General features: G+C 34.7%; 1 protein-coding gene and 1 long non-coding RNA gene across 3 annotated transcripts in view; one reads left to right on the top strand and one right to left on the bottom strand.

The window, feature by feature from the left end:
• LOC148673430 (uncharacterized) overlaps positions 1 to 21012 on the top strand; it is a 399373-nt gene that overhangs the window by 287434 nt on the left and 90927 nt on the right. The gene's annotated exons all lie outside the window — the stretch shown is intronic.
• On the bottom strand, positions 17802 to 20665 carry LOC148673438 (uncharacterized). Of its 2 annotated transcripts, none has more exons than XM_088629873.1 (4): positions 20475 to 20665; positions 19427 to 19526; positions 18742 to 18870; positions 17802 to 18354 (listed from the first exon to the last, which is right to left on the bottom strand). In XM_088629873.1, exons 1-4 carry the CDS (start codon positions 20507 to 20509, stop codon positions 18313 to 18315), a joined length of 306 nt encoding a protein of 101 aa, XP_088485999.1. In that variant the 5' UTR covers positions 20510 to 20665; the 3' UTR covers positions 17802 to 18312. The 2 variants fall into 2 exon arrangements, with proteins under 2 accessions (XP_088485999.1, XP_088485998.1); XM_088629872.1 differs by having other exon boundaries at positions 17802 to 18423.

Raw genomic sequence — 21012 nt, forward strand, 5'->3', positions numbered from 1 at the left:
CTCTTCAGCGAATTTCATTGATTCCTTGGTTTTGTTTTTCTAAAAAAAGTTTACAGTGACTGCCTAAGTCCCCGAGGTCAGCACAGAAAAAAATGAAATCCCCTACAAAGGCCACAGTTTGTTGAAATAAATTAAAATAATGATTTATGTTTACGGTTTTAGTCAATTCTGATAGAGACTATAGAGACAAAATGACAAACTGCCTTAGTAGTAAACTTAAATCACGTCAGCCAATCTTTAGTTTTTTCCTGCTCTAATTGCTCCCTCTGTTCATTTATCTTCCAAGGCAATCTTTAGAAGAAAAAGTACTCCAATCAGTATGTGTGCAAACAACCAGAGATAAAAAGTTTAGCCTAATTTGTCACACTAAATTGTAATGCCTCTTGGTAACAAATGGTTACATGTTGTTGAAAACAAACCAAATGCACACAAAGACAATGGTATGTCTTTAACACTATACAACTATTCATTCTGTATACTGTATACCTTAGATCTGAACAAATGTATCTCATTTTGATAGGTGTAAGTAAAATAGCAGCTTTTAAAATGAGACCTGCTTTTGCTAGAACCAATAGGAATGTTTAAGCTAATTTGATAATATCTATACATGGTTTTCAGGTTAAAGGGCTATTTGAAATATTAAGTTTTAAAAAAGAACATGGAATTATTTAGATAATCTCTGCTTTGTAATCATTCTAACGCAGTGCAATACAAAAAAGTACTCAGCTCCCACTTTCCTTACTTCAGTTTTTGTTCTCTGCCATATCTTGTGTATGAGGAATCCTGTGGATAATTATCATGAGCAGTATAATGATGGAACTGTTCGGGTGGTAATCTGAAGACTAGAGTAATGGTAGATGGAAAAGGCCAGCTGAGGTTTCAAAAAGCTAGACGTTTTAGAGCCTAATTCCCAGCAAAATTTGGCCTGGACTCTTCTAGAACACCTTCTAAAAACAAGCATTCTTCTTCTTCAGTTGAACCTTATCTCAATTATGTTGTGTTTGGCATTGTAGCTACTCCAGACAAGACTTATTAATGAAAAAGGGGCCCCACTCCTGCTCCTTATGGAACAGACAATTTAGCATAGCCAATCAATCTATCACTATGTGTTTGGGAGTTGAGAGGAAGCCAATCTTGGAGAAAGTAGTGAAATGGGTAAAACATGCACACTCACAGAAGACACCTCAACCCAGAATGAAACTCGGAACCTTAGAGCTGGGAGGTAACTAACCAGCACTCCACCAGGCTCAATTGATATCATAATGACCATTATCTGGGTCTAACTGCAAGACACCATAGAGTTGCTGGCCAACTCAAACATAAGATATGTGTAGCTATCACTACAGACTGCAGCCAAAAGGCTTCACTAGACAGGTCTGTGTTCTAGACATTCAGTGCTTTGACTGGATGACTGGGTCATGGTTCTGACTGATTCTCAACAAAGACAAATCTGGCAGGTGCAAGGAACTCACTATCATTGCACATACCTGTACAGCATGGAATGTGATCTTTACAGATGTGGTGGTGTCTTGGTCTCAGGAGGCATCATGATTAGTGGACAGATAGACCACCATCTTTGAATGCAGGTCCTGGACTGATCTCCGATATAGAGGTGAGATGATTTCATATTAAAATATGTACTGGCTGGACATACCAGGTATATTCCAGTCATCGATCAACTTCAAAATACCTTTAGGACCTCAGTTGTACCCTTATGAGAACAGCGGAATTTGTTCCTGTCCAACATATAAGATAATTTCATTTGCAGCATGAGCGAGATATGAAGCATGTGTATACTGCATAAGAGCTTTACATTTTTGATCATTAAAATCAATCCTCTTTTTGGAAGTTCCTTATTTCATTACGAACCGACCCAATGGTTTTCCTTTATAAGCAAATTCATCAATCCTAAAACAGCCTACTTCTTCCCATATTTTATTTTAAGACAGTTGTTATTTTGTTTTGGCCCCTTCACCTTTGGACAAATATACAGTATAATACAGTATTAACAGTATTATTGGAAACCTGTAGCTTGATCTCATCAGATTGCAGAAGCTAGAGGAAGATTATGCCTGGGTATAATTGTGATGGGAAATCTATAAGGAAAAGGGTGTGAAACTGAGGTCATGGCTGCTTGGTTATCAAATATACTATGACCTGTTCTTAAAAGAACAGGTGGTAAACTGTGTGCCTTGGTTAAATTCTTTGCGCTTTGAAAGTCTTGCCTTCATAATGTTGCTACTTAAATCAATTGATGGACATAATTTCTCAATGTTACTGCTGTATAGTGTGGCTGCAGGTATATGGTGGGTGTTGCACTTCAGTGGCGGATGAAGTGGGCCCTGTCCTGTACATGCTGTTAAGAACTTAAGGATCCTTTGGGATGAAAAGGACCATAGAAATGCAGGGAAGGATTAGAAATCTTAGTAAAAATATACACACATTGATATTTATATATACTTGTCATATACTGTATATACAGAATGTCCTACTTGTTATACTTGATAGAATCTATACTGTATATATATATATGTTACATAACACTTTTTCATATACAGTACCTTGCAAAAGCATGTACTGTATACTCTTGTTTTCACTTTTTGTTGCTTTAAAGCTTACAGTCATGAAGGTTTAAAGTAGAAATTAATATTTGTTACGTGCACTAACCTTTTGCAGTGGCAAACCTTAATTACTTTAGGGGTACAAAATTACCTTAATGAGCTACAGAATTTGTTGAGTGGCCTTTGTATGTGTGGCTTAGTTGTTTACATTGTGTCATAATAAATGCATCTATTTCTGTAAAGTCCCTCAGTCAGATAGAACATTTCCAGCAAGGATTCAACTATGGAGACCAAGGGGGCTTTCAAAACGGAGAGATACAGATGTAGCAAGGCAATGATTAGATCAGGAGAAAGGGACATAAAAACAGAAAACTGTAAAGTCAATCATTAAGAAGTGGAATATATACAGTATCATACCACCCTGAAACTGCTAAGATCTGTCTGTCCCTCTTAACTGAGCAGCAGGACAAGGACAAAACTGGTTACCGATACAGTTGTGAGGCCAACTCTGACTTTGAAAGAGCAACAGAGTTCAATAACTGGGATAATTTTGGTCTCATGCACACTTTCACCACAAAGTAAGATTGTCAAAGCTGTCTCAAAACCCACATTGAGTTTGCAACAAAGCATTTAAGTGATACTGCAAACATATGACAAAATGTTTTGTGGTCAGACAAGGCAAAGTTGGAACTTTTTGGTCTAAATAAAGCATTGCATCTAATGTGAAACCCACATAGTGCATCACTCAGTCAACACTATCACTACTGTCAAACATGGTGGTGGCCGCAGTATATTATACAGTAGCTCTGCTTTTCAGAAAATTTAAAATTTTAAAATTAAAAACTTTCAAGTAAACCTTGAAAGAAAATCTGCTTCTGACCAAAAACTGAGACAAAAATTCCCCTATCAGTGGGAGAATGATCCAAAGCTATTGTTACTTGATGGTTTATGAATAAGAAAGTCCTGATTTGCATCCTGCTGAGAATCTGTGGAAAGATTTGAAAACTTCTGTCCACAATCGTCAAGCACCTTGAGAGAGCCTGAATATATCTGCCCAGAACAATAGGAAAATAGGAAAGTATGTGCAATTTTTGTTGCAAAGCTGGAAGAGACTTCCAAAGTTGGAAGACACTCACCCTCAAAAACCTGCAAAGTTTTTGTTCTTGTTTGTAAATCCCATTCACCTGCAATAGTTACTGGTATTTACTATAATGTTTTAGACGTATAGAAACAACAAATAAAAAACGACAAAAAAATTCACAAAAACAATGTTCTTTGGTGGTACAATGGAATCAATGGAATCAAACAAAAATCCCTTTTTGTTTTAGATTATGCCAGAACCTCACAGCACACTACAGGAAGTGTCCTTTCAATGTAATCCATGTCAGAAGTGAACAAAATACAAAGAACAGGAATGAATAAATGTACCTCGCCTTTCTGGACTTTTCATCCATTTCCATAAACTAATAATTTGATTGATTGGTTCTGGTTCAAGAGTTTTCCTTTTTTAGAGAAACTATTGCCACAGCTTCAAGGATCCTTGCTTTGGGAAATATGGAATTAAGGGCTATAGTTATAAATAACTTTAATAAAAAAATAAAACATGGTAAATGATGGTAGTGTTGTGCACCAAGTCTGTAATAACTCATGAATTCCAAATAAAAACAGTAAAATTAAGAAATTAAGAAAGAGAAAAATGCATTTACATTGTCTAGGGGTTGTTTCAAAATGTTAACTTCCAGAAACACTTATCCACAAAGGCTATTTCTCTTCCCAAATCACAAATTAGTATATTGGAAATCACTGTGTGCCAGAAGTCTAATTATGGCATTAACAATGAAAAATAATACTTCATTGCTACCTTCCTGTCAAAGCTTGTGGCAAAAAGACCATGATGTCATGATGACTTATGGGATTTCAATAGCTGTGCATAAAGGATAAATCAAACTGTCGATACATGCTATTCTAAGCAAAATGTAGAATTTTAGTTGTGTTTTTTTAAGAAATAATATATGGTATTTAACACTGTCTCCTAACACACAAAGTCATTTTAAATAAAAGGTTTAAAAAAATATTGGGTAAAAAAACCCTAATGATCGAATAATTATCCACTTACAGTAGAAAAAACTGTTGACTACAATACAGCATAACGTCTACAAGTAAATTCAAGCTTTAAAAAATTGAAAAAGTTATTTTTACATTAGAATTTTGTGTTCTTTGTTGTATTTTTTCTAATGTGTTTCTCATTCTACATATAACAAAATAACACCAATTTTTTTAACTCCAAGCCTTTGTAGATGTAGCGCAAAACTATCCACAGACGTGTTGTCATACCATAATACTCAAGTCTCCCTTTTCTTACTTTCAGATTTGGTGATTTTATTTCTGTTTCAGACAATCCTGGGGAAATCATATTCTGCTCTTCAGGAAACACTTCCATTACATCTTCAGAAACAATGATACACTAAACAATAAACAGGATGACCACTGAAATTATTCTCTGCAAATTATTGTCACACGTCATGCATACCTCCATGTTTTTATTCACATTGATATCAGTACCACAGGAAACATGGATACAATGTGACAAGTTTCATTAGTGCCAATAGATCAATTTTGACTTACAATCATAAAGCTGTGCATGAATTTGAAGTCTGTGAAGAGACTTACAGTACCTTTTAAGATTTTATAGTTGATAAATCTAAAAGAAGCAAAAAACAAAAGAAAAGTAGCACTTTTTATCAAAGCTTTTTTAATTGTCTCCTGTTTTTATTCATACTTTGCTCCATACAATTGAAGTATTATTTACTAGTGCAACCCAAAATATTAAATATTTAAGTACTGTGTAATATTGTGACTACAGATTTTTCTGCGATTATATATACAGTATATGTTTCATATATGATTTTCTGTCTTTATTGAACGCAACATAATAATTTACACATAATTTAATATAAGACAGGTTTTTTCACCTAACAGTTTATTTTTAGTGTTTGGTTAGTGATGGAATATTTAGAGTCCATTAGAATAGAGTAATCTGTTGAACATTTCCCATTCTAAACAATAATTCTTCACCTTTAAGTCAATATTTTATTTAGTGTTTTTGATTTGCAATTTCACTTTCTGTTAATATAAATATTTAAAAATCAAATATATAACACGCATTGAAGAGTCTGTAATACACTTTGAATATGTAGTAAGATTTACATAAATCTTTGAAAATGTACATCAAGTTTAATTACTAAAGCATGCAAATATAAATGGTTTTAATTACTAAATGATCAATTTAAATTCTTTGGTTTTAATATTTTAAAAAGATTATCAGACCCTAAAACTTCTTTTAAACAACAAGCTTAGTTCCTGCAGGCTTTAATTTTACTCTCTTCAAAATGGCAAGCCTGAACCAGACAGAAGTTGATAGGGCAATAGATCAAAGTAATAACATTTGCAATAAACAATAGCAGAAGAAAGAAGACATCTATAAAAATTCCACAAGGAATTTACCTATCCATAATTTTTCTTTAAATTTTAGAAGATATGTCAGTGGTAACCATTACCTCGGATGGCACCAATTAATTTTCGAACTTTTAATGACATCTTTCAGTGTAAAACCTTAGATAATACCCTGAACACATGATTAATGACAGGACACATTAGATTTGTATAGGATTTCAAGTATTTTAGTATTTTAAAGAGTCCCAGAGCAGCCAATCAAGTGACCAAAATGAAATACTTGTTCTCATTGAAAAGTGAGAGGCAAAAAAAGGGAAAGGAGGTGTCAGGCAATCCGACTCTTATGCCTAAGGACGGCCATTTCTGACTTTATTACCACAGCTTTCTGTCAATAAGCCTTTCTATGCTTCAATGTTGAGATTCATAAAACACAAGCTCGCAAACTGTCATAATGTCTGTTGTTTAGAAGCTGCAACAAAATTAAATTTACAAACGGCTTAAAACCTAAATCTGTCTATATTGTTTCGAAAAGGGTCAAGGCAGATTCAGTTAAATTCCATTTTTTATACATATTCACTTCAGCTTATGTATGTTGTTCTTTTACTGTTGAGTTTCAGGTAGCCATTTAATTAAACAAATCAATTCCCTTTTAACTAACGACAAATTATATAATGGAACAAACAGACATTAATTCCATTCTAGAAAGTGAAGAGAAAGAACTATGTTTTGGCAGTGAGGCATTATACAGGGCAGGGACACCTGGACCTACTGTATGTAGCACAGCAACTAACATAAATTACAGTGCATGAAGAAGAAAAACATTTAATGCAGTTTAATGAAAAATTTAGCATTTCCCATAAATATCCTGTAAAACCTTATCCTTAAAAAAATCTTAATTTAATCAGAAACCATATACTGTACATTTGCATTTATAACCTCACAGTTCCTCACACTCGGAATTTCGGAATTATGAATCATGTACGCTACATACTTTAAAGCACAACATTTGGATTTACATATTTGAAAATCTTTTTATGCAGATCACAGACGATAAGAAGCATAGGCCAACGTTGTCACATATGGGCTGGAATGACATTTTTATATGCTATTACTGGAGCCTGAACATACAGTACACTTACAATGCGTTCACGCTGCTACTATGGGTTAAGGTGATAGACCTGGTAAATGTGGATCTTGCCATTTTTTAGACTTGAAAATATTGATAATAACTGAACCAACAAAAACACTATCCTTTACATTTGCCACAACAGGAAGCAGTGAAATAAACTCAATGGGGAACAAAAAATGAGATTATCCTGTTTACCTCCATCCTGCAATCCGGCAGACCAGCTGTGTTAAGGAGCTTGTCATCTAACGTGATTTTTCACAAAAGTACAGTAAATTATTTTCTGTACTTTTGGTAAAGCGTTAATTTAATCTTTCTTCTGTCTCAATTTGGAACATCAATTGACTTTACACTACAGCAGTATCTTTCCATTACTACAGAACAGAAAATAAGTCATACACATCTTAAGACATTTTGCATTTTACTTTTATCAGTCAATATCTTTCCTTATTTGTGCAGAAACCTCCTTTAGTATTCTTTTTGTCATTTTAGTTATTTTGTTTTAAGCTAGTTGTTAATCATGACAGATCAGTTTTATGTTGCATAAATAGTAGCCTTTTAACTTTATGAACCTGTAGGGAAAAACAAATCTGATATAATGATGAGGAACACCTGACAATGAGTCAATTAGAAATTAGACTGCTAAATCTGATGGATTAACCACTACAACACTTCATATTGACTGCTCATGTATAATTTGCCTTGAGTTGATCGAGTGGTAGAAGATTCTGATTAATGTCATTTAATTCACAAGCTTGGTTTCTTCTCACCCAAACTAAGCTTAAATGGACAAAGTGATTTAAATAGCAGAAAATTCTAGTAAAGATCCTTGACCCCACAGTTTTTAGATTTTACAAATGAAGAATACACTTTCAGACCTCTGAAGAAGTTTAGAATTGTATAACAAATAAACTACATTTAAAACAATGAATAAAGAACCCCTTTAACTACAGAACAAATCAAAATATTTTTCCAGTAAATAATGTTGAAAAAGTGTGTTGGATGCTCAACAAGATGTTCATATGGGAACTGCCAAAACAATTTCACCCTCATGTGTATTCTTTAACAATTTATGACAAAAATACATTGAACAGCTGTAATTTAACATTGTACTATTTATCAGACACACACCACAACAAAACAAACAGGTGCATTCAGGACTGAAAATAAAGCCCTCATCTACACAAGGTGTTCAGGTGTCAGGAACAAATTACACTGCCATGGTCTTAAAGTACGGTACACGGTTTAAAATGTGATCCTCTCAGAAATGTCTGGTTGAGATTCTGGGATGAGCTACCATCAACCAAACAGGAAAGATGAGCTGAATGACCTCCTCTGGGTTCTAACCCAACAATGTTTTTATATTCTTATTTTACCAGCATTTCCTTTCTTTGCTGCTACTTCCTTTATAATTATTGTAGTGGAACTTAAGAGACTGTCCAGTTGATTTCTGAAACTGAACAATAACACAAACTAAAAATATCCATTTAATGAAGTTTATCAAACAGACAGACCCACACAGACCGATAAATAGTTGGCCGCAAACAAGTAATTCCGAAATATTTGTAACAAAAATCAGATTTTCTTAATCCAAATTGTTGCTGTCCTTGTGGAAAATTCTGACAATGCCTGTAGACAGACAGATACTTAGACAGCACACATTTTCCATTAATTTACCAAGCATCTGTTAAACTAAATTTTAAGTCTGAAATTCTAGGTCATGTTCTGTTCTTCTGTGCCAAAGAGTCCCAGAACAAGCTACCTTTTATAACACAAGAGCACAAACTATGCTTAAAATACTTCTGAAACAATGTATCATCTTTGGATCACCCTAGCCTCATAAATTACATTAATTGTGATATAAAAACTTAGGCAATGACAATCAAAACAGCAACAAAATTCCAAACAGGTTTGTAAAACTAAAATAAGGAATAGCATAAATAAAGTACTGATACTCACACATTTGTTTCCTACAGTATGTTCTCAACTAGGTAGTGTTACAAATAGCATCAGTCAGAGGTGATATATCTCTACTTATCAGTCTAAATGCTTCCAACCAAAAAAAACATTTTCTACTTTTCTTAAGCAGTGCATTTAGGCAGCTGGCCTTTTATCTGTAGTATGATAAAATGAATATTTATGACAATGCCTGGGGATGGTTTCATGATGTAGTAGCAATATAGTGCACTTTATAAAGTACAGTGCTTTAAAGTCATGTCAGAGCAGAGCAAGTACTATAAATCATGGCTAAGCTACACTTTCCAGTTTGTGGTCTTCAGGCAGCAAAGCAGATGGGAGCCTGGAACCTGAGAGCTAATGCAGTGCATGTATCTCTACTAATTATTTGTTCTTTGATCACACTTTTTACAAAAGGAACTGGTGCTTTACTTGAGGGGGAGGGGGGGAGCAGGGAGCAAGATATTTCTACTGTGTGCTGTTATCAGAATACATGCCTGTTGATTTGTGGGATGCTAACTGTTTTACGTTCTCGACAAACGCCACTGATTAAAATATAGTGGCTTTCTCTTGTTCCTCAGATAAAGGTGACAGCTGAAGAGTTTCTAGTGCTAGTGGACAGGCTCCATGCAGATTGCTTTTTAATGAAAGTCATGTATTATCTTAACTTACACACCCTGTCTGTCTTTGTTAATGTACACCTTCTTGGCAGTACATTCATCTTTAACTTACAATTATATAAAAAATGCCCCCAAACTATGTAGGGCATTTTTCTTAATGGCAGCATCATTATCTTGTTTCAAATAGCAGCAACGTGCATTTGGCAGCTATGCCCTGTTTCTGACTGGTACACAGGATACTTCCTTAATGTGTAAAGAATTTCTGCCACTTTGTAGACATATTAATCTTTAATATTGTAGTTATAAACTACTGAATCAAGGCAAATTAACATTTTTTCCCTGAATCCAAGTGACTGAAAAAGCATTAGATAATGTGACCTAGGGCAAAGCACACCTATAAATCAAACTCCAAAGTTACAGTACATTAGGAAATGAGCATGTAGGTCTACATTTCCTTTTTCAGCTCAGATTTAAAGCTCATATTTCTGTGATCGGATTTTATTTTTGTTTTTATTTTGGAACAGCAGCCAATAATTTGTGAAGACAGTGATAACTAGCTATGTGAAAACAAGCATTTTTAACTTTTGGATTATTTAATTTTCCCCTTCATAATCAATTAAAAAACTGTATTTAAAGTAGTGTGAAAACAGAAAGAATACTTCTTGATATTTGATGCTTCACTGGAGCTGGAGAATGGAAGATGAGTTTTGGCATAATGAATGCTGGGAAATAGTGCTCTAGAGGGCAGAGTTTTATTCTAAAACTGGGGACTGATGGCAACAGGGTCTTGTCCTTGTCTAAGACCTCTATCAATTCCAGTATATATGCTTACCTACGCATTGCATGTTCTTTACAATTGGCAGCGGTTTTTCATGCTTGATTTTCCTGAAAATACTGTACCTGGAGGCTCTATTACAGTTATGTACACAAATATATTTATATTGGTATAAGCGCTTTTTATCAAATACAATAGTAACATTACTTCGGACAGAAAATGTTTCCACTCTGTAAATAATACTGATAATAAAAAACAGTAAAACATTAAAAAAGTAATACAATCAAAGGTGAAGAACACAAATCTGTGATGAAAGTTTTCACAAACCTCTTTTTTCTTCAGATAAAAATCCTTAGTTTTAAGAAAAATGGTTAAAAGTGAATGGAAAAAGGAGAGTTGGACAGGATGAAATATATTAAAAGTCAACATTTCTAGAAATAAAGGTTAAACTTCAATATGTTATTGCTTGAATTCAGTTCAAGTACTGAAATACTGAAATTTGAATATTTGGCGCAGATTTCATACAGATTCCCAGGCCAGAGGTGAGAGGCTCCATCTAGAAACCAGAAACAATTACAAATATAACAACATTAATAATAACATTGGGACAGATCTACAGTACCTGTGCTCAACAATATTTCTATTTTCATCAAATCTCAGAAATTCAAAAGACGCACAATTATTTTAGCTTGTTAGAACTCTAAAAGTTAGAACTCTAACTCTAAAAAACCTTTTAATGTTTAAATAAAAACAAAATACGCAAAAAGCTCCCTAGTTCCCCAAGATCAGGAAATGTTGTGCAGAACAGAAGAAACACCACCAGTAGTGACATGGCTGTAATGCACTAAACTACATCTGTGACACATTATAAGACACTTTGGCAGGAGAGCAATGTGATACTAGAGGTTTCATTAACAAGGATTACCAAGAACCTTATCCCCTGCCTGAAAGCAGCATATTGAGTGATGGTGTCTTTTAGTTCCCTAGAATGTCTGGTAATTATAATTTATTCATTACACTCATGCAATGTGAACACATGACATTATTCAAAGTTCTTTTAATTGTATTTTTTCACTGACAGTTAAATACCTCTAGAAAAAGATCAAGTAGGTTGCAGTGTCAGCAGGCAAAAACAGGTAGCGGGTTTATTCCACGCTGAAAAGAAAAGAAAGGAAACCCAACGTTTCGGCTGAGAAGCTGTGAAAAAAGCTCCACAGCCGAAACGTTGCATTTCCTTTCTTTTCAGCATGGAATAAACCCGCTGTTACCTCTGGAAAAATAACATTCTCTGGCTGCCAAGAAGATACAATGTAAGGACTTCAGCAAACTTTGTTGTTAACTACAGCCTTAGTGACCTACTGTATAGTAACAAACGTTGAGAAGTAATATGAATATTATGACTTTTTGTATGTTCAGTCTTTTTGAAATATACATGCACTGAAACGTTATTTACATTGTTTTATCTAAAATATTAAGGCCCAAGACTTGCAAAAATTAATGCACAAGTGGATCCTGCTCTACAGTATGTAGCAAAAGCAAAAACGTTTTTCCTTTTCAATTACCATGTTCAATTTCACTTACGCGTCTATCTTTGTGGTTTTTTCATGGAAAATCAGCAATAAGTACTTCGCAAATTCCAATTTACGATTTCTTGGTTGCCATTTGCTACTACCAGCGCAGGCTCCAAAATAAAGTATAAAAAATACAATAGCTCCCCCTTGTGGCGCCATTGTTGTAACTGACCCCATTTCTACAGCAGTTTTTCCAGAAAAAACGACCGGTTTTTAAACGTCTCTAGATACAGGACCTTTTTTCAAGAAAGTGGTTTACATTAGGATACCTGATTCCAACATAAAATCAGACTAAAGTCTATAATCGTAATAGAAATGCTATAACTAATTTTATAACAACAGAACCACGGTTGACAACACAAGATCATAATCTGATTTTACACACAACTAGGGATACACAGTTTCCTTTGCTACTGGGGACCACTGGTTAGACTCTGGTTACTGTATTTACTGTATTACTGTAGATTTTATTACTGCATAAAAAGTAGACAAGTTTACTTTTTTCATTTAAAATGAGAGCTTCAGAACCAGTGGCATATGAAAAGTAAAGTAGGACAATTTAATTTGTTTTTCAGGTGGAGTAGTCTTTGTAATTTAACTCTAAATATGTAACAACATTCAACGTATTTTAAAAAAGCACTACTATGATATACATCCATTTTATTACAGTCTGCTTGTCTTGGTGAGGGTCATTTGTAACAATGTCTTATTTAAATATTTACCAATGTGATTTGAAAATAATTAAGTGTACAGTAGGCCTATTCTCTGGATCAAGGGTAGATTGAAACTGTTTTCTTATTTCATCAAGTTGTCTTTCAGAAAGCAACTTTTCAGCTTCAACCTTCTTTCTGAAATATCCCAGTTGCATTGTTTTTCTTTGCATTGTGGCATTGATTTTCTATTTTTGTGTTATAACATTACACATTATGGTCTTCCATAGTAAATTCTGAGGGAAACATCACTTCATCAACATAATCCAACCGTTTTTTGATGCATTAAGTTTACAGTGTATATTTGTACAGGGTCTAAAGAGATTTTTTTTTCACAATTCATCACAACCTAAATGACGCACAAACAGGCCTTGTCTATTAAAACAAATATCTGTATGAAATCCTCGGTTGCAAAAAATACAGCAGGGGAGAGCAGAATATTATTATCTATTAAAAGGAGTAAAAAACAATACTGTTCTGTCATTTTCTCATTCACCAGGTTTAAAAAGCCACTTTGAAAATATAATTCACATTTAATTTAGACTGTGATTTCCAACCCAGGAGTATTAGAACAATAAACAGTGAGCTGGCAGCTGAGTTCTATGTAAGTATAAGATTTGCTTGACTTGGCTGATGGATAAATGCCTGGGCAGTGGACAGGGCTTCTTACAGTAACTCTTCTACAGCCCAGCTAAGGGACTGAGTGTGAGACAAGGATGTGCACACGTTGCAATTAGATAGGAACTGTAGTCTCTGTAACTGGCTACTAATTGTGTCTGGGTTAATTGTCTTCTTCCATACTTTTGTTTTAAACTCCAGTCATGAAAAATTTGCAGACAGATTTTTTCATTAGAAATGCATGTACCGTGTACTGTATCCTACAAGAGAAAGGTGTACTGTAGCTGATCATCTCTGGATAACAGTATTGCAGTAAATAATATCACGTCACATAAATCATCTTCCTGTGAACACAAAGCCCAGCAGACTGAATATTTTCAATATGATCAAAAGTGAAGATTTACTAAAAATGGTCAATAAATATTAGAAAACAAATACTGAATTGAATCTAGACATAGAAGAGCAATTATCACAAGATGCTAATTAAAGTAAGGTGTCATTTTCAGGTTGACAAGACTTGCTCTATAGCGTGGTTTCTAAACAAAGCAACCATTATAAAGTAGAAGTGTTTTGATAGTCAATACATTGATTTATGAAGAACAAAACAAATCTGATAAGGCTTTAGGAATGTACAAATACTTCAACTAACCTTAAATAATATTTTTGATGTGGAATGAAAGAATATTTGAAACTGTGTAAAAAGAGACTCTTTTGTCCTCTTAAAATAATCTTGAATTAAAAGCTGCTGCAAAACTCTCTGGGCTAGCATGAACAGCCATGCTCAAACACTATAGAGAGACTAAAAGAACCTAGCGTGGGTAAATATATAGATTAACTGTATGCCTAATGCCAGTAAAATGGTCCTTTAAAAAGGACTACATTAATCCATTTTAATGCATGTACTGTATTAAACGTACTTATGTTTGGAAGTATCGGAGATCTTATAGCAAACTGAGCATATACAGTATGATAACAGGATCATACACAAAAAAACATATCTGCCAGGAGAGCCATTTAAGAGACTACTTTGCACATGGATTTCAAAATTGTTCATAGGGCACAAGAACTGCATCGAGTTTCATTTGTTTAGAAAATGGATAAACATTAAAGCCAGTGAACAACCACACAGAGGAATTTTTATTTTTTAGCAGTTTTTATTTATCTTTTCGCCAGACTTTTTTCAGTACAGGAAAACAATATGCATAATTCAGTCTTTAAAAGAGCAGACAGCCAACACATTCAGTCAAGCAAATACGGTCTCACATAATTCAAATAGTTCACATATTTATAGAGTATAACAGTTGTGTACCTTTCCAAGTTGAATCTTACATCTGTTAAATTAGTTATTTCTGCTATAGCTTGGTTTAATGCATCTGCCAGTTTTCTTCTTTTACTGAAAAATAAAATGGTTGAATCAGTCAAGGAAAAATGTAACTGTCAAAAGCCTGCCAAAATTCTTCAAAAAAAAGTTATCCCACACTTTAAAATCAATTTCAATGTCCAATATACAAATTAAGAATTGGTACTTAAGAATTTTATTTTCATTAAAGTGTCCTTTTTTTTACTCGGTATAGAATCTTATACATGTCACACTTGACATTGACTAGTCAAGATCTCACAAGATGTTTTTTAGGAAAATAGCCAGTTTATTTTATTTATTGTCCCTGGCTAAAATGAAAGAATACTATGTACCTGTATTCATTTTTTGTAAGTGATGGTATTCTTCCAGAAACTGGCTGCATCTTCCAGAAACTCCCCATTAATGTTTATTTCAATAAAAGAACAGTTGTTTGCTATTTGGTTATGGCATTTTATTGTATTTTACACATCACATTGAACATGTTTTGTTGAAAATCAAGGGTTCTAGAAACGTATCCTTCAGATACTGTATGTAAGCACAAATTTGCATTTTGAAAATGTACAGTATGGATTTAAAAGATTATATTGAGAACAATCCCAAATATTTATTAATATGAAAATAAATGTCAACCATGTTAACCCATAAAAAGTCTATGGCTTTTTAAATCTTAATACATAAATGTGTAGCTACTGTATGAGTAAGAATAAATTCAAGTTTAAACTCAATTTATTTTCGTCATTTCTGTCAATAGGCCAATGCTGCTTGCCCTTTCACGGTTTTTAGTTTTTCAAAGAAATATTAATTCTAAGTCCACTTAGAGTGCAAATTATTGTAAAATGGTCAAATAAAGAACATGCCTTATGGGAGCCACCAATCAAATCACTACATTTTTAAATGAATATATTTATCATTCAACTGACATTTACATCTGTCAGCAACAGCTCAATGGACAATCTGCAAGACTTATCCTTATTACTTATTATAAATATGTGTATGCCATTGTTGCAAACTTAAAGACAAGACAATAACTGTCTTCATATCAGATACTGGGCACTAGCAGTTATGGGGTGCCTTCAACTGTATTTGTCAACAAGACAAATACATATTCTAATACTGCAAAAGTGGCCACCTTTTCACGTATGGCAGTTTAGCAAAATGAAACACAGTTTTTTCAAAGAACCTAATATAGATGTTCATTTCATACATCAAAGGATATTTTCATGCAGTATTATTTCAATAATTAAAATAAGTTATGTTTCATCAGGTACTGTATGTTCTTTATCTGATTTCACTTACTCTCATAAACAATTTCATAAAAGAGCAGTATTTTGTGCATATCAGCCCATGATTTGCAAGAAAATATATATTCTTTGCAGTTTTGGTAATGTAAATTTGGAAATATTAGCACAAGATGTATGCCAAAAATGACAATAAAGAACACTGTATGGTAATTTGCTACTATACCATTGTTAGGAGAAAGTTAGGTCTTAGACCAGACAAAGGACAATCACTGCTAAGTTGCCATTTGCTCATTCACGAAGTGTGATGGGTTTAGGGTAATTGATATCTTTTCTTAAACTGTTCTGTGCCACTTTGGAACAGTCAATCAATAATCAATGTGGTTCTTTCATGACACTTGTAAGAGCACATGGACAGCACAGTTTGCTTCATAATGCCTGCAGCAAAATTGTCATACAGTAAATGGGAGGAGCATATGCAGCAATAAAACAACACAAATGTAGAGACATCCAGTCGCTGGGGCCACTGTTGCTCCAATAAATAAATATACAAATACAATTTTCTTTTCAGATATAATACTTGTATCAGGACATCCATCACATTTTTGAAGACTTTCCACTCCTTCACTCTGTGTCCCTCTGCTCCACAGTTGTGGCATTTTTCTGTAGTGCATTTCTTTTTGTTGTGGCCGGACGATCTGCACATCCTGCAGAATGCCTCCTGTGGCCTAAGATAAAAGAGATCCGCCCATCTCTGCCAATGGTCAACTGTGCTGGCAAGTGGCGGTATCCTTTGAAGTCTTCTGGGTCCTCTCTCAGGAGAACTCTGTACTGATGTTTCCCAGTCCAGATACCCATTTCGTCCCTCGCTTTCTGGGGCAGAGAGATTATGTGTCTACCCTGGAAGACTGTCACAGTGACAGTGAACAGATTGGAGGGATTGGTAGCCACCCCTCTACAAGGGCCAACTTGTGATACTGTATATAACCATCACTCTGCAGATGGTAATTAATGGAAGGCATCAGATTCAGGGAAGGAACAGCAATTGTTTGACACGTATTCATAGACCAGCAGCCTATTCAAAATACTTGCTCATACACTCCCCTGGAATTCAGCCTATTTTGTTATAATCATCATCATCATCGTCATCATTATCAATATTAATAATGGCAGATTCTGGTAGCAATTATGCACACACAGCTCTACTGCATAACGGATCCCTTGTAGAAGTACTTCAAAATTAATTGAATAAAGGGAAACAAATACCTAACTCTAGTTGAATTTAACCAGGGCACTGGGGTTAACACCACAAATCTTTTGAAAAGTGTCACATTTAATGAGCAGGTAGGACCTCAGTAAGTTATCTAAAATGACAAAAATACAAATTTTCTTCAAACAATATACTGTACACACAAGTTATTTATATTGTACAAGGGATTTTGATTATGGACAGAATTTAGAGAAATATTATTTAAGATGCTATCTGTGGAAGAGCACAATGTATATAATTAGTTTTAAAGCAATATACAGTATGTAAGAGTTATGTTTGTTCTCTTACCTTGTTTTATAAGACGAAATGTAGTTTTTGCTGTTAATGCATGATTGTTCCACTAGATGGTGCAAGTTTAAACTGCTCCACAACAAGAAAGAATGGGTTGCAGTTCTTTTTTAAAAAGCAGTTGGTGCACACTCAAAAGGTGTTATCAGGCTGCTTATAACATTTTGTAGTATACCCAGTGTATTTTCATTTTAAATCCTTGTTCCAGATATAAATTATGCCAGATCACTAACAAAAAACAGCTGTTAAATCAACTGCAATCTAGACTCTAGTTTTATTAAACAATGGAGAAAAAAAATTCCAACTGTAGTACAAAAAAAAATATTATTCAATCTTGTTGTCCTCCAAGATTTCTAGTGCACTGCCTGTTGTTACAATGTCGTTCTTATGAGATAATGCAAGTGTGACTTTTTGGTTTTTCAATGTAGTTATTCCGTATACAAAATTGAGTGCAATCTACTTGGAATGTTAAATACTCTGAAACTCCACCCTGGCCAATCACCTCACCAAGCTAATAAAATGCTAATGTTTTGGTTTGACTCCTGAGTTTGAAGTGAAGGAAAAAAAGAATCAGCACAGTGTATTGTGGGCTTTGTTACAACTTCAGCTATTCTGTTCCCCTCACTTATTGACAGTTGGCAATTGCTCAATTGGCAGCCATATCTTATTAATTATCCTTTATACTAGATTAATCAATATTTGAATCCAGGCACTGTACAGCTGTATGAGAAGCCTGATGAAAAAATGCTTATTTTTTCCCACTTCATCAGATAACAGGTCCGGCTCGATGAGGGAGGGGCACAGCAGCCTTCAAAAAGAGAGACCGTTAGCAGTCTGTGTCCACCTTGTAAAGGTCATCTAAGGTCACGTGAAACACCTGTAAAATAATGAATTGATATGCATTCTCTTGTAATCCAATTAAGTAATTCTTTAGTCAAACTGTAATTTCTTCTCTTTGCAACTTATCTGTGACATGGTCAATGCATGAAATGGAATTAAAAAAAACAACTTATGCATATGTTTTTTATGATTTCTGCCTCCTCGTTGTTCCTTATTTAAATCTTTCCTTGGTTCTTTCTCTCAACTGTTTCTGTATTATTTTTGTCCTAATTTCCCAGGGTCACAGGGACAGAAAAAAAAGGGAGAGAAAAAAGCAGGGGTAGTCAGGTGCAAGGCGTTTATTCTTTCTGTGTACCTGTGGATGTGCAGGGTCAGGGTAAGCACACAACTGCTCGGGAAACACACTGCGCACCAGTTTCTTCAACTCAGTGGGATATACATAGGTGGGACATCTTTTCTGACTGGAACTCAGCCCCCTGTGCCTCTGAGAAAAAGGCAGCGACACAACTGGGGAGTATTACTGACATGCTGTCTGGACACTGCAGTACATTAATACTGCACTGAGAACGAGAGGTGATTAACACAGAATCACTGACAGGACACTACAGTATATTATTAATAATTAATAACAATTCATTATACTTATATAGTGCTTTTCTGGACACTCCAGTCAAAGTGCTTTAGAGGTAATGGGGACTCCCCTCCACCCCTCTGTAGCACCAGCTGGATGATGCGACAGCAGCCAAAGTGTGCCAGTACACTCATCACACATTAGTTATCAGTTGGGGAGGAGAACAGAGTAATGAAGCCAATTAATGGATGGAGATTATAAGGAGGCCATGATTGATAAAAGCCTGGGGGAAAATGTTTCCAAGATTAAACTGCACAGAGATAAAGAGGGAATCAATACAAACACACTGCCTATAAGCCTAGCTAGGATAGACTAATGCAGTTTGATAGTCAAATTTTAATACTGACCCACTGTGTTTACTGATTTTAGTCAGACTGGATGGAGAGATTAAATGTGTGGTACTACTGACCAGTGTGAGACTGATTAGTTTGTATGCCTTTCTTCGCCTCTGTCTGTCAGTCTTCAGAGCTGATGCAGTAAAGAGCAGTGGCGCCACCCAGAGGGGAACACTAGAATAAGAACACAAGACAGGACACTAAGAACAAATGTCCCGTACTTCAAACTTTGAAGGTACAGTTGTGGTCAGTCACCCTCAAGATAGTGAACAATGTTTCAACAGATTTACGGGACAGCCCTTTGCAGATTCGCAGCCATCAACACTGACAGGCAACATACAGGTTCTGAAAAAAATTTGAATTTCAAATGCAGGGCTGCAGTCACATTTTCCTAGTGCAATCCATATACGTTAATAGAAGTGCTGTATTTTTATGTACTATAGGTGTAGTTGTGTTTTCGTACAAATTAAGTATCCGTTTATTTAGGAAAAATGTTATTTCGTAATTAAAAAGACAGTGCGACGTATTAATACGCCATATTCGTTACTTTCACAAAAGATGTTCGTTGAGGTTGAAATTTTGGGGGTCCAACGTCTTGCAGTACAAGGAAGAACCTCTGAAAAATGAACTCTTATAAATAGAAATTGTCGATTCTCACTGGACTTGTTCCATCCATTTTATGGTAAAAAATATTAAACCACCCGTTAACGTGGAGCAATTTTGTCCAAGGACAAACCGACGTATATTTTGCTCACATTGTTTGAGAATTTAGAAACGGAATTGTTTTTTTTTAAAGAAAATCGTTTGGTCTTCACTGAATACCCGCCTGTCACGGTCAGAAGTAGTTTTCAAACTGAGGGCTCTACTTCATAAACATTGTACGCTATGTGTGGACTTGTATAAAGTAGCTATTACATGTCTTTAACCGAGTTTTTACTTGTCCCGTTCCTGACCGTTAACAATCGTTTATATGTACAGCTAAGAATGTAAGGAGGAAAAAACACTTAGTAACAGTAATAGTATTATTAGATTAAAATTCTTAACTAGTTATTAATCTCATCGATGGCAAAAGAGTAGCGCGTTCCATAAAACTTTTAATTTCGTCAGATCAATGTGTTTTACCCGAAATCCTGACATTTGTCTCTGTAGTAATCCATCTTGTGACTGTCGGTTTTAATGGTTCAGATGCATCAATGCAGTAGTATTTCTGACACTGATATTATGACTAAAAAGCTAAAATGCATGCATTATGCAGCTCGTTCATACTTTAAGTAGTAATACAATGCATTGAAAACAGTAGATTTATTTAACTTCACGTTATGAAGTCGCACAAGGTCTCGCGATTTTAGCTTATTTACACTTTTCGTTCAAGCTATGAACATCTTTCAATGTGCTACTTACAATTAATATATGAAACTAGTACTTTTTGTCACTCAATGGTGCAGTTACTTTTCAAGAGCTAATACAGTCTCCCAAATGTACATGTACTCTTTTATGGCAGGGGTCCCCAATCGTGATCTTGGGGTGCCAGTGTTTCTGTAGGCCTTATAGGTTTCTGCACTGATACTGTTACTGCTGCAAAAACCTAAGAGAAATTGGCAAATTAATCCAATTAAACAAAAAAAAAACAAAATGATTCATGTTATTAAAGGCCAAGTGG

Source organism: Lepisosteus platostomus, chromosome 4 (genome assembly GCF_059453375.1).
Source record: "Lepisosteus platostomus isolate fLepPlt1 chromosome 4, fLepPlt1.hap1, whole genome shotgun sequence".
NCBI classification, from domain to species: Eukaryota; Metazoa; Chordata; class Actinopteri; order Semionotiformes; family Lepisosteidae; genus Lepisosteus; species Lepisosteus platostomus.